Genomic DNA, 13,506 nt, shown 5'->3' on the forward strand with positions numbered 1-13,506 from the left:
TGGCAATTCCAGCGGCGCTGCTCTACATGCCCAGCCGTGCATCGGAAGAGCCTAATTGATGTTCTCTGCTTCTCGTTTTGGTTGCAATGATTAACTGTGATTAACTGAGCAGGGTCTGCTCACTGCTAGCACAATTTATTATGAGGAGGAATGATAAATTCAGCTTCCTTGCAAACTGGAACACGCTTGGCTCTGTCCCTAGTACAAGTGATCAAAAAGTTGCATTTACTTTGCAGGCAATTAATGATTCTTGCCTTATTTAGAAACCCCGTGGCATTCCCAGGGAAGTCTGGACTCGAACTCACTGCTTTTTTTTGCAGCACAGACTTTTCTCCAAACCTTATATCCCACCGAGCTGATTCCATGCCAGCGGATGGGACTGTGACTCGGTGTCTGTGGAGAGCAGGGAGTGTGTTTGCGGGTGGATATGTGCTAGAATAGACTGTAAAATCCAGTTTGTGCCATAGGGATGAGCACACCAGATGCTTCCAACTGTGCCGTGAAGGCTGTCTGGCCCTGGGTGCCGGTGACTCCGTGAAATGAGACAGTTTTGTATGTACAGATGTCTGGGAAGTGCTCTGCGTTCTTCTGGCACTGTGCTTGGGAAGGACTGGTGTTTGCGTGGGAAACATGCAAAATTTTTTCCTAATGTTCAGCCTAAACCTCCCCTGGTGGAGCTTGAGGCCATTCCCTCTCATCCTGTCCCCTGTCACTTGGGAGAAGAGCCCAGCACCCTCCTCACCACAACCTCCTTTCAGGTAGTTGGAGAGAGCAATGAGGTCTCCCCTCAGCCTCCTCTTCTCCAGGCTGAACAGCCCCAGCTGCATCTTGGGCTGCGTCGAGCTGTGCAGCTCCTTCTTGTGCCCTGTTACTGGGGAGTTGAGATAATCGTTGAATGGTTTGGGTCAGAAGGGACCTTAGAGCTCATCCAGTTCCAACGTCCTTGCCGTGGGCAGGGCCACCTTCCATATAGAATCATAGGATGGTTTGGGTTGGATGCGGCCTTAAAGACGATCCAGTTTTAACCCCAGCGTGATGGGAAACCTGGAGGATGGGTTTTGGGGTTTTTTTTTTTTTGTCTGTTGGTTTTGAGTTCTCCCCAGCTGAACTGATTTTGGGAGCTGCTCTGGCTGCCCTGCTCAGTGATGGGTGTGGGTTGGTCAGTGAAGGCTGGGGTCTGTGGTTGATGGAAAGATGTGATTTCTACTGACCTCCCTCAGACAGAGGGACAAGTCTCTTTTAAATGAAAATATTGTCTTTTTATGAAGGAAAACATAGTGTATGTAATATAAAACTCCAAGGAAATTTCAGGCCAGTTCTTAGCACTGATCCCAAATTGATGTTCCTTCGACGTTGCCATGACTGCGACAGAGTGACTCATCCCGTTATGGTTAGCAATTTGCTTGTCTTACAAAGTCACTGGGGAAATAATTTTTCCGTATCTATACGTACCAAGGCTGTAAGGTTTGCTCCAGCAAACAAGCCGAATAATATTTCCTGGTAACAGGAGCAGCCAGCTGGAAAATGAGACCAGTAAGTTCTATTCTTAGTGCCATCATTAACCTTGGCCATTTCCTTTAACTTAGCTGGAGCTCTCCTTTGCTGTCTGTAAAGCAGAAGAAGTTATAAATACAGGAGGTGGTTTTAGTAAGTAATTAAAATCCGAGGCTGGCTGTGATTCAGAGATGTAAAATGTTCATAACACCTTCCAGAGCTGCTTACAGAGAGGCCTGGAGTGCAGATACATCTCTTCCCCTAACAGCCTGGGAGCTGGGGATAGCGAAGCCTCTCCCGAGGCAGGTTATCTCCCCTAGGAACGGCAGGTAGTCTCATAATTTTTATTAAGAATCTCCTCTTTCCTTCCCTGCACCCCGTAGTTGGGGCAATTTCCCCTAACTACTCCCTGTGCCATTTATTGAATCCCAGAACCATGGGACTTGACGTCATTAAAGTGTTGATGAGTTGGCTCAGCGATTATCAGCTCTAGCTATATTTTGGATAAATGGAAGCACTTTAGATCTGTTTGAGGTTCCAGGATGAGGAAGGAGGCCGAGAGCTCTCCTGCTGTCGGGAGCTGCCCTTGTTCCACCGTCACGTGTTAGTGGCAGCAGTTGTGCTGTGTCGGTGCATGGACAATTGTGTCTGCCCTTGGTGCAAACAGGAGATACGCTAAAGACTCTGATCTCAGACCACTGAGGAGAAGGTTGCTGTGGAATCTTTAGGAACTTGCAGTTATGCCTATGAGGCAGAAATCACTGAAGTAACTTTGCTCGGCTCTCACTCCTTTCTTCACTGTAAGTCACGCTGTGTTGGAAGTGACCTGTTTGCTCTTCTCCCTTCCTCCTGCAGATGCTTCAGAAATCTGGGTGCTTATTAAAGCTGCTGAGTTTCATAGTCTAGGGCAATCTATTGTATTTCAGTTTGCTTTAAAGCAGTATATATGAATGGTTCTGATAGGTGGCCTGATGTGGGTTGGTACTGATATGATCTTTGTTTGAAAGATGCATCATTAAGTGTTCGTTCCTAGGAGGACTGTCTTAATCCAAGATCCAAGGCAGCTCTCTTCTGCTGGCTTAACTTGTTAAGAGTTGGGAGAACTTTTGGTGTGGTGGTTTTTAGGTATTTTTTTGTCCTCCTGAAGATTAGAGTTATTTTGATCTTGAATTATTTCTCTGGAGGAGAGTGTCTAATGATTGCTCTGTTAATTCTGAATGCATTTAAATGTTTTCCTTCCTTGGTGACACATTTATATGTAGCTTTCCAGAATAAATGATGCATTTTCGAAGTCTGTATTGCAATTGTTGATCATTTACACCACTTCTTGGGCTTATTGATTGTTAGTGTTGGAGATAAGCTTGTTTTCAGACATGCTTGGCTCTTTGAGTATTGGTTTATATCCATGTAAGTTCTGTTGGAGAAAATGCTGGGAGAAGATCTGTTCCTTTGGAGGTACCATACAAACATGGTTTGAGGGGTGTCACACCCTGAGGGGAGACAGAGTAGAACCCAGAACTGCACTTAAACATTTAGTTTATTACCCATAGTGTTGCAATCCTAAATCACAAGTATAAGCTTAAGTCTAGACCAATATTAACATCCTATAAGGATTTATGAGGAACTATATAACCTGTTTAGTGATAAAGTCTTTTTAGGTGTTTCCACAAGGTTGCTGCAGGTGAAGTTTTTGCAGACACTCCAGTGCTTGGAGGGATTTGATCCGTGATGTTATGTTGACGGCAGTGGGGATCTCAGACCAGCTGAGAGGGAGCTTGGATGATGACCCACTCCTTTCATCTTATAGTCCCTTCTGGAGTGATAACATCTGGGGTATCAGTCAGTCCAGCTCCTTATCTTCTTTACCTTTGGTCAGTGGTGCCACTGGTAAAGGACACAGTGGGTTGCTTTGCCCCGCAGCCATGCAACCTCCACCAATGTGTAGGGATCAAAAAAACTCTAAGGTCATACATCAAGCCATTTCCAACACACAAAACTCACCGTTTCCACATCCGTAAGTCATCCAAGTACAACATATAAGTACCGTACGTTACGGCTGGGAGAGAAGCTCTGGTTATAAAACCTTGTATTTGTGTGGTTCAGATGGAGCTAACATCTTAAAGAAGTTTGAATGTGTCCATTTAGAAGCACTGCTTTTAGTACATTCTGCCTGAATGTTTGTTTCTTTTCTCTCTCCTGCTGCCAGGTTGTGACTAGACTTATTCACTTGCTGGGTGAGAAGATCCTTGGCAACCTTCAGCAGGGAGGTAAGACTCATTCCTGGACTACTCCCATTGATGCTTCCTTGGAGCCACATTCACGTTGTTAAATCTGGAAACTGAAAGCGCATACTTGAACAGAGAATTTGTCACTAAATCTTAGCTGTTGTCAGAAGTGAATGGTGGTTTTATTCTATATATGGGTATATGTATATATGTGGCTTTGAGTGAATTTTCGTGTGGTATATCAAGTACTTCCATACATCTATCTCAGGTATTCATCCTAATGGTGCAACTTAGGCCTTTGCTGGATGAAATAAGATGAAGAGGACACGGGCAATGTTTATTGAGGACTTAACAGCTGAGCTAAACTGCCTTGGCTGCAGAGTGAGGTTGTTTGAGGAGGCTCAGTTAAAGAGGAAGGCAGTAGTATCAAAATGCAAAGAACAATTTGTTGAATACCACTGTCATTGATCTTCTCCTGTTCTAAGCTGTTGGGGAAGATCTTCGTCTTTGTTACCTGCATCACATGCTTCTAGCCAAAATTGCTGTCCTCTGACCGTTCTCCTTATCCGTGCTCAGCTCACTGGGTTATACTGGAGATATTCCCACTGTTACTTTGCAGCTACCACAGAGGTTCTGTATTTCACCTGTTGCTGGCATCCAGATTTTTTTAACATCGCCAGGCTGTTATCCACGCTTGCTGCGTCAGCAGCCAAAAATGATAGAAATGGATTTTCATCCCCTTAGGAATGACATATGTGGAAACTCTTTCCTTCTCTCTGATGTAGAGGATGAGAAGTCAGGGCTGCCCCATTCCTGGAGATGTTCCAGGCCAGGCTGGATGGGGCTTGGAGCAACCTGATCCATCGCAGCGGTTGGAACTGGATGGGCTTTGAGGTCCCTTCCAGCCCAAAGCATTCTTTGATTCTGTTACATTTATCTTTGGTTCAGCAGTTCAGTGACGCTTCCCTTGCTGCCTGACAGTTGAGAAGAATGCAGTGACACCTGGCTCTCTAGGTTGGCTGACGACAAGTTTTTTTTCTCTTTGAACAGGTCATCCTCTTGGATTACACAGCTCGGGTAGCAAGTGGGATGCTGGAAATCCTGCCAGCAATCTCTCCACAGTAGCAATTATGCCTGTGTCTGAGGAGGTGCCGCTTACGGCTTTTACCCTGGAGCTCAAGCATGCTCTCAGCGCTGTGGGTAAGAAGTGTTTACACGTTGCTGCATCATGGGAAATAAGGGTTACAGAATCACAGAACAACCAGGTTGGAAGAGACCCACCGGATCATCGAGTCCAACCGTTCCCATCAAACACTAAACCATATCCCTCAGCACCTCATCCACCCATGCCTTAAACACCTCCAGGGAAGGTGACTCAACCACCTCCCTGGGCAGCCTCTGCCAGTGCCCAATGACCCTTTCTGTAAAGAATTTTTTCCTAACGTCTAGCCTGAACCTCCCCTGGCGGAGCTTGAGGCCATTCCCTCTCGTCCTGTCCCCTGTCACTTGGGAGAAGAGCCCAGCTCCCTCCTCTCCACAACCTCCTTTCAGGTAGTTGTAGAGAGCAATGAGGTCACCCCTCAGCCTCCTCTTCTCCAGGCTAAACACCCCCAGCTCTCTCAGCCGTTCCTCATAAGGCCTGTAAGGGTTGCTTGGCTTTTCAGAGAGGTCTGGCCAGGTAGCTGTCATTAGTCAAAGGGGGATTTGTGCTGCGTCAGGAGCGGAGGCAGCATGGCAATGCTCAAGATCAGCCTTTTTCATGAGCTCTTGATTCTCTGCTCCCAGCCCTAATGTGCATTTCATTTTAGTGGAAAATTTCGTGGCATTAATGACTCAGAAGCATGAACTAATCTGTCTGGCCTCTTACCTGGCTGCCATCAGCACTCCTGAGGCTGCGGGCGTTCCAGGTGACAAATCTCACTACCAGTGTGTCCTACTCACAGTGCCAGTTCAAGAGTCTCGTTCCCCTCTCTTGTGTGTGAGTCTTCCAGGCTTCCCTAACTGTACATCATAGTACCTTCATCCAGCAAAGGTTCTGTTAGAGGCAGTTTTCCTTTGTTGAGGAAGTGTAGTGAGTGGTGAGTGTAAGAATTGGTGGGAGAGGCTTGTGGAGAAGGTACAGGTTGACACCGGAGATCCAAACTTAAGTAGAGTAGAATCATAGATCATCATAGAATCGTTAAGGTTGGAAAAGGCCTCTAAGTTCATCCAGTCCAACCATCAGCCCAACTCCAACATGCCTACTAAACCGCATCCTGAAGTGCCTCATCTACACGTTTTTGAACAGAGATGGTGATTCCACCACTCCCCTGGGCCAGGGCTTCATCATTCTTTCAATAAAGAAGTGTTTCCTAATATCCAATCCGAACCTCCCCTGGTGCAACTTGTGGTCATTTCCTCTTAAATTAAGTCTTAAATCATTGCTGCATTTGTTGCCAGCTTGTTTGTCTGTCTCGTGCTCACAAAACCATGTATTCAGCTCATGGCCGAGTCTTTAATTTTATCCATTGTCGAAGTTGTGTGTGCAAGTTCTAGTTGCTCACAAACCCATACGTTCAATCCACAGCTCAGTTCACGCTTGGTGCTACGGTTTGGCATTTCCTAATAATCCTCTTCTCATCCTGATGCCCTGTCACCCATCTCTTAAGCAGAGCTCTCATAGTCCTTTGATGAATTGTTAGTCTCACAGCTTACAATTTTGAAAAGTACAGGTTATGGGATGTTCAAGGTATAACCGCTTACATTTATTGTTAATGTGCTTTTTGACCTTACGGGTGTCTGGAGCTGGTGCTTCTTATTCTGCTTAAGACAATCTTCTAGGAGAGCAGGCACAGGAAGAAGCTGTTGATGCTTGAACTCTTTTACCTTTTGAGATACGTATTTGTGTGCAGCTCACGGTGGGGATGTGTTACAGCGAGTGCTAATTTGTGGGCGTTTGAAGATTCCTGCTATTTTGAGATGGAAGAAAAATGTTACATCCCTAGCGGAGCCCAGATCTCAGCTGTAGCTCTATTGCTAACGGGTACTTCTTATGGATTGCTGCCAGCATGTTGTGATGTGTGACAGTGCTAGGAGCCCGTAAATAAAACAAACAGAAACTTAAGATCATAGAGGGGATACTCAGAATAAAATTAACCATTCTAGCAGAAAGCAATTAAAAAGTAATGAAGGAGGGGGTTTGTTTGGATCATTTGGCCTCTCCTCCTTCACCCTTCTTTTTCCTTTTAGTTTCCTAAGCTGATGCCCGTGTAGTGCTTGGCAGCTATAGATGGTTCTATACAACCTTGGCATCTGAAGATCTTGCCAAAACGGAGCAGATGGCTGCAGTGGGAAGAGGGGGAAGCATTGTGTGAAAACACAGCTAGCCATACGGTTCAACACACAGCTGGCAGAGCGAGCTCCCTGGCCTCGATAGCCTCTGCTCGGCGGTCAGCCTGTTGCTTAGTCAGCCCTGGAGGGCTTGGAGACAGCGGTGAACCTTCTGCCAGCACTTAACTGTGCGCGTTTCCATCCTGCACAGTGCTAAGGGTCTTTTTTTTAAAAAAATATATATATTTAGCAGAAGCACCTTTCTCTTTTGGTAGCTTTTGTTTTCGCTTTCTTGTAGCTCCTTCAGGTGCTGGAAGGTTGCTCTAAGGTCTCCTTGGAGCCTTCTTTTCTCCAGACCGAACAACCCCAACTCTCTCAGCCTGTCCTCATATAGGAGGTGCTCCAGGCCTCTCTTGATCTTTGTAGTCCTCCTCTGGACCTGTTCCAACAGCTCCTTATGTTGAGGATTCCAGAACTGGACCCGATACTCCAGAGAAGGTCTCACAAGAGAGGAATTAAGCTCATTAAAGAATGAGCCGAGCAGAAAGTCCATGTTTCTCAAGCAGAACTTTTGTTTACGTGGTCTGAATAGTTAGACCCGAGTCTGTTTAGCAGGTGGGACCTGACGCGTTGGTTCCATGACAGCGTTTGCGGTGGTGGCTTTGGGAGCAGTGGCCGTATGGGGGCATTGGCCTCGGCCACCCCAGTGTTCACTGACTGCTGGCTTTCACATTGGCTCATTTACCCTTGGGGTTGGGTGTGAACTGTGATTAGACCTTGAACGTGTCTGTGGAACTGAGAGGTGCTATTAAATATGCTTGAGAAGGCTTAATGGCAAACCTTGCTCTTAGAGAAGTCTCTTTCAGTGCATCTGGTCCTGGTTTGGAACAGAGCACGTCTCTCTGTCGAATTGCTGCCATTAGCATCTTTTTGTTGTTTATTCTTCTGTTTTTGTTTTTTTTAAACCTCTTTTTAAATTATAAATTGTCGTCAGATGTTGTCATTTAACACTTGACTTAACATTTGATCCCTGTTGTTTATTGCTCTGGGCTTGAAATACGTTCCGGAGCAGCGGAGGGCAGCCTGGCATGAGGGGTGCTAGCAGTTGGCTTTACCCTTCTTTTGCAACTTAATATATTATTTTAGAAAATTCTTTACTCTTCCTGTTAATGTTAACTTAGATGAATATTGCAGTGACGCCTGAAATCCCCTTGCAGCCCATTGGAGCCAAGAGGATCAAGGAGATCAGGAGGACGTGGGTGTTGATGTTAAGATCGTTGCAGCAACCACGCTGGGGTCCATCCTGTGGGTGAGCAGACATCTGGTCATTGAGAGCTGCCACCCTCATCCCAAGGAGAGCGATCGAGATGCTGGCTGGGTTGGAACACAACCTGCAGAGTTAGATTAGAGGGTGTTGTTTCGTTCCCTGGGTCTGGCATTAGAAGGCTGTTGGCAGTGCTGGCACTTGGAGCTGGATGCCGGTTAAGCTATGAAATAGGATTGGGTTTTTTGGTAACTTTTAACTGCTTCCATCTTATTAAAGGAGTATAAAGATAATGCCATAGAACATCTCAGTGTGGCAGTGGAAGCTCCTTAACTCCATGAATTATTATGTACTGTCCGCTAAATGGGAAATCTTTTCAGAATCATAGAATAGTTTGGGTTGAAAGGGACCTTAAAGATCATATAGTTCCAACCCCCCTGCTATGGGCAGGGACACCTCCCACTGGATCAGGGGCTCCAAGGCCCATCCAACCTGGCCTTGAACCCCTCCAGGGATGGGGCAGCCACAGCCTCCCTGGGCAACCTGGGCCGGGGCCTCCCCACCCTCATTGTGAAGGAATTCCTCCTTGTGTCTAGTTTAAGTCTGCCCCTCTCCAGTTCATACCCATTGCCCCTCGTCCTATCACCACAAGCCTTTGTGAACAGTCCCTCCCAGATTTCTTGTAGCCCCTTCAGGTATTGGAAGATCATCTTTTGGGATTTTTCTTTTACCCAAGACACTTTTGCCTGGAATGAGGTAGGACCGACTGCTTTGGTTATTGGATTCTGCTGTGCGTTGGATTCTGTGCTGTATTTAAATTATATTTTAAATAGATTACGGTTGTTTTTGTAATGGTACCATCTTGTGTGACTGGACTGCTCTCCATAGTGGACATTCTGGGCCCAGTGCGTGGTGGCCTGGCTGGCCAGGCTGTGCTGGCATTTGGCACACAGGGAAAATCAACACGTGGTGCCACTCACAGCTTTATACCAGCCAGTTTATGCTGCTTTCTTTGAGATTTGGTGTTTAAGTGGTTTATGAGAATTTAGATATTGTTGCTGGACAGTGTGGTTGTTTTCCAATTAAATATGAAGGGATGTTTGTGTTTCCATGGCATTTATTCTGTTCAAAGCAGTTCCTTGTACTTGGCAGCAACAACTTGACAGCAATCTGCCTTTACCTGGAGCCAAGCATAAATGTAAAATATGAAAAAATGGTCCAGAGGAGACCACAGAGATGATCTGAGGGCAGAGTCCTCCCAAGTGAGGACACACCGGGAGAGTTGGGGTTGTTCAGCTTGGAGAAGAGAAGGCTCTGGGGAGGCCTGAAGTTCTGACAGGGGCTCCAGGAAAGCTGGGGAGGGGCTCCTGATAAGGGAGTGCAGGGAGAGGATGAGAGAGAATGGTTTTAAGCTGAAAGAGGGGAGATTGAGATGAGATCTTAGGAAGAAATGTTTTACTGTGAGGGTGGGGAGGCCCTGGCCCAGGTTGCCCAGAGCAGGGGTGGCTGCCCCATCCCTGGAGGGGTTCAAGGCCAGGCTGGATGGGGCTTGGAGCCCCTGATCCAGTGGGAGGTGTCCCTGCCCATGGCAGGGGGATTGGAACTTTAAGATCCCTTCCAACTCAAACTATCTTATGATTCTATGATTCGATAAGTGTCTGTCACCTTCCTTTCAGTCCTTTAAATATAAGCTTTCTTTTCATTTCTAAAAATGTGTAACATATCAGAATGCTTACTGAAATATCTTTATTAATAATTAATCAGAGTTTTCAGTTGCAGCTCTGCCTGAATTTCCCTTCTTTACACACAGATCGGGTTTGTCTGTGAAGTGTTTGGTGGGGTGCCCGGACCTTGGCACAACGTGGCATTTTTTGCTGTGAGATCTGGCCCTGGGGCATTGAACTCATTCATCACTTCTGTCTCTTTGACACAGGATTTTGTAGACTTATATTAGACCAAACACAACTTCTCTTTTGATGGAGTGCAGGCAAGTGAGTTTGCTGTGCTAACATTTTTCCACAGTGCATTTTGAACTGGGCAGTTTCTTTTTGTGTGAGTATTTTTTTCCTTGTGAGGTGGATTTGCAGCCATTTCTGACCATGGGAGATAAGTCCTTGACCTCTGCGCCTCTGGTTTCTCTGGGCAATGTTTTGACCATGTTTTATCAGACTTAGAACAAAGGTATCTGTATTCCCACTCCTTCTCATCTAGGGAAATTGTTATGTGGAAAAAAAAAACCTGCAGGAGTGAGTGCTGTGCTCATCTTTAGAAAGAAAGGAAGAGTTTTATGTCTCTCATGTGATGCTTCTGTCTCTACTGGGGCAGGATTTGAGCTGGGAAGCTTTACAGAAGAGCTGTCTCAGCCTTTCCTGACTGCCTTAAATTCCTAAAGGATAAAACGAACCAGACCTCTGATACTTCCCTCATGTCTCTCTCATGGACTGCTGAAGCATAGAGAACTCTGCGGTACCGATTTAGATGCTCCATGAAGTTTCCATGTGAATCATGATCCTCTATGCCTGCCTGGGCTGAGACCACTGCCATGCCTTGTTTTCTCACCTGAAGCGTATAAAAGCCAGGACTCAGAATCCCAGCAGATTTGCTAAAAGGAAAATCCCATGGGAGCTATTGAAAGTCATCTCTGGCTTGAGAAATTAATGAACTGCAAATTGCTGGAGGCTGGGAGAATGTCGTTGAGTTTTCCTTGCTCTGATGCTCTTCCCCAGCAATCTGCTGCTGGGTGCAGTCAAAGAGAATATTTGGCTTAGATAAATATTTAATGTTACCTCGTATCACCTCTCCTGCGTTCTTAGCTTTGCGCTGTTCGCCCTGTGCCTAATCCTGCTGGAAGAGAACGGTCCTTGATGGATGCAGGTGGCTGCTGGAGGGTAGAGGGCATCATAGAATCGTAGAACAGTTTGAGTTGGAAGGGACCTCCAAGCCTATCCAATTCCACCCCTGCCATGGGCAGGGACACCTCCCACTGGATCAGGGGCTCCAAGCCCCATCCAACCTGGCCTTGAATCCCTCCAGGGATGGGGCAGCCACCCCTGCTCTGGGCAACCTGGGCCAGTGTCTCAACACCCTCATTGTGAAGAATTTCTTCCTAACATCTAATTAAATCTTACTCCTTCCAACTTAAAGCCATCCCCCGTTGTCCTGTCAGTCCAAGCTGTTGTAAAAAGTCCCTCCCCAGATTTCTTGTATCCCCTTCAGGTACTGGAAGGTCATTGTAAGGTCTCTCCAGAGCCTTCTCTTCTCCAGGCTAAATAAAATCTCAACTTCCAGCCTGTCCTCATAGCAGAGGTGCTCCAGCCCTCAGATCATCGCTGAGGCCTCCTCTGGACACGTTCCAACAGTTCCATATCCTTCTTATGTTGGGGATGTTTGTGTGATGTCAGCAGCAGCCGTAAGTTGCCTGCAGGGCTGATGGCAGGAGTGGAGAGAGCATCACTAGGTTCCAACCCAAGCCATTCTGTCATTCTCTGATGATGTGTAACTATGATAAAGCACACTGAGGATGCAGTAATGCACTGTCTTGACTGCTCCTTCCTGCTCGTGTGGCTGTTGGAATGGGATATACTTGGGAATGGTGTTCTTTCTTGCTTCGTTGCTCTCAGCAGCTTAGTTTAAATAACATTTGTGGTCATTGTGTTTATGCACTTGAGAACGCATATGTTGATGTTCTTGATCTCATTAACGGAGGGTTATCTAATGGTTGATTAATTAGTAGCTCACTAGAAATTGGAAGTAGAGAGCAGATGGTTGTTATTCCTGAAGCAAAACAGAGTCAGTACAATTGGAAGCATCACCATGTTCCATGCAACCCCCTGCCCTGGGCAGGGACACCTCCCTCTGGATCCAGTTGCTCAAAAGCCCCATCCAACTTGACCTTGGACACCTCCAGGGATGGGGCAGCCACCACTGCTCTGGGCAACCGGGGCCAGGGCCTCTCCACCCTCACAGGAAGACATTTCTTCCTAAGATCTCATCTCAATCTCCCCTCTTTCACCTTAAAAACTGTTTCCCTTCATCCTCTCCCTGCACTCCCTGATCCAGAGCCCCTCCCCAGCTTTCCTGGAGACCTTTTCAGTACTGGAAGCTGCTCTAAGTCTCCTTGGAGCCTTCTTTTCTCCAGGATGAACAACTCCAGCTCTCTCAGACTCGTATGGGAGGTGCTCCAGCACTCAGTCATCCCTGTGGCCTCCTCTGGACTCACACCAACAGCTCCATGTCCTTCATATGCTGAGGACTCCAGCACTGGATGCAAGACTCCAGTGGAAGGTGTCCTTGCCCATGGCAGGGGATTACTACTGGACAACCTTTAATGTCCCTTCCATCCAAAACTGTTCTATGATTCCAAGGTTGTTTTGATGCTTGATGTGTTGTCCCCATTCAAGATACCTGGGGGTGAAGTAGCCATCACCTTCACTAGCATAAAGATGCACCCAGCTATTCAGAGTCTGCCTCTTGCTGGGAGAGGAGGCGTTCTGGCTGGCCGGTGGCTGTGGTTAATTGTCTCTGTGTAGGCCCTGTGCCCCCAGTGCATCGGATCAGTACAGTGATGTTCTTGGATCTCGGTGGCTGAGTGCGGGGAGGTAACAGACACACACAGAGTTGGAGCGCTCTGCTCCCTCCTTGTTGTTAGTCTCTCTTACTTGACATTTTTATTGTATTCCTCAGCTCATTTTGCATTCCTGGCTGTTCGTCTTTGCCTACAAAACGTCCACTGCTGTCATAAAGCTTTGCAAGCCACACATCCTGGAATAATATTTGCTCTACATATCACTCCTGTTTTGCTGGCAACTTTGACACGTTAATGAACACAAACGACAACTCCGCTGTTGACTGCTTTCCCAAAGCCCACCTGCCCTCTCTCCTCTGCCGTCTGCAGAGCGTGCCAAGCTACGAGTGTTTCTTCTGGGATGCCTCTCAGTCCCAGTAGCCCACCTAAGGCTGGGCTAGCCCAGCTGTTCATGAGGCTGAATGGTGAACCAGAGCAAAGAATCTGCCCCTGTTGATATGAAGTGGTCCCCCTGCCCAGCACTGGATCTGTTCCCTGCGGACAGACAAGCACAAACGGGAGAGCAGCGATGCCGGGGTGAAGGGCAGGTTACACCAGTCCTGCTCTTGAAATTCTTGAGAATTAATTCTCCCTGCTTTGGATTTGTTGCTTTCTTAGGAACCATCTCCATAGACTTTATTGCAGTGTGA

The 13,506-nt window shown here is 46.8% G+C and overlaps 1 protein-coding gene across 1 annotated transcript in view; it reads left to right on the top strand.

The window, feature by feature from the left end:
- Nucleotides 1-13,506, top strand: part of PNPLA7 (patatin like phospholipase domain containing 7) — a 133,980-nt gene that overhangs the window by 63,381 nt on the left and 57,093 nt on the right. Inside the window, exons 20-21 of the mRNA XM_069873000.1 lie at nt 3,701-3,761; nt 4,770-4,919. Of these exons, the coding sequence (XP_069729101.1) occupies nt 3,701-3,761; nt 4,770-4,919 (211 nt within the window). The remainder of the gene's footprint in view (nt 1-3,700; nt 3,762-4,769; nt 4,920-13,506) is intronic.

The sequence above is a fragment of the Phaenicophaeus curvirostris genome, chromosome 20 (assembly GCF_032191515.1).
Source record: "Phaenicophaeus curvirostris isolate KB17595 chromosome 20, BPBGC_Pcur_1.0, whole genome shotgun sequence".
Taxonomy (NCBI): Eukaryota; Metazoa; Chordata; class Aves; order Cuculiformes; family Cuculidae; genus Phaenicophaeus; species Phaenicophaeus curvirostris.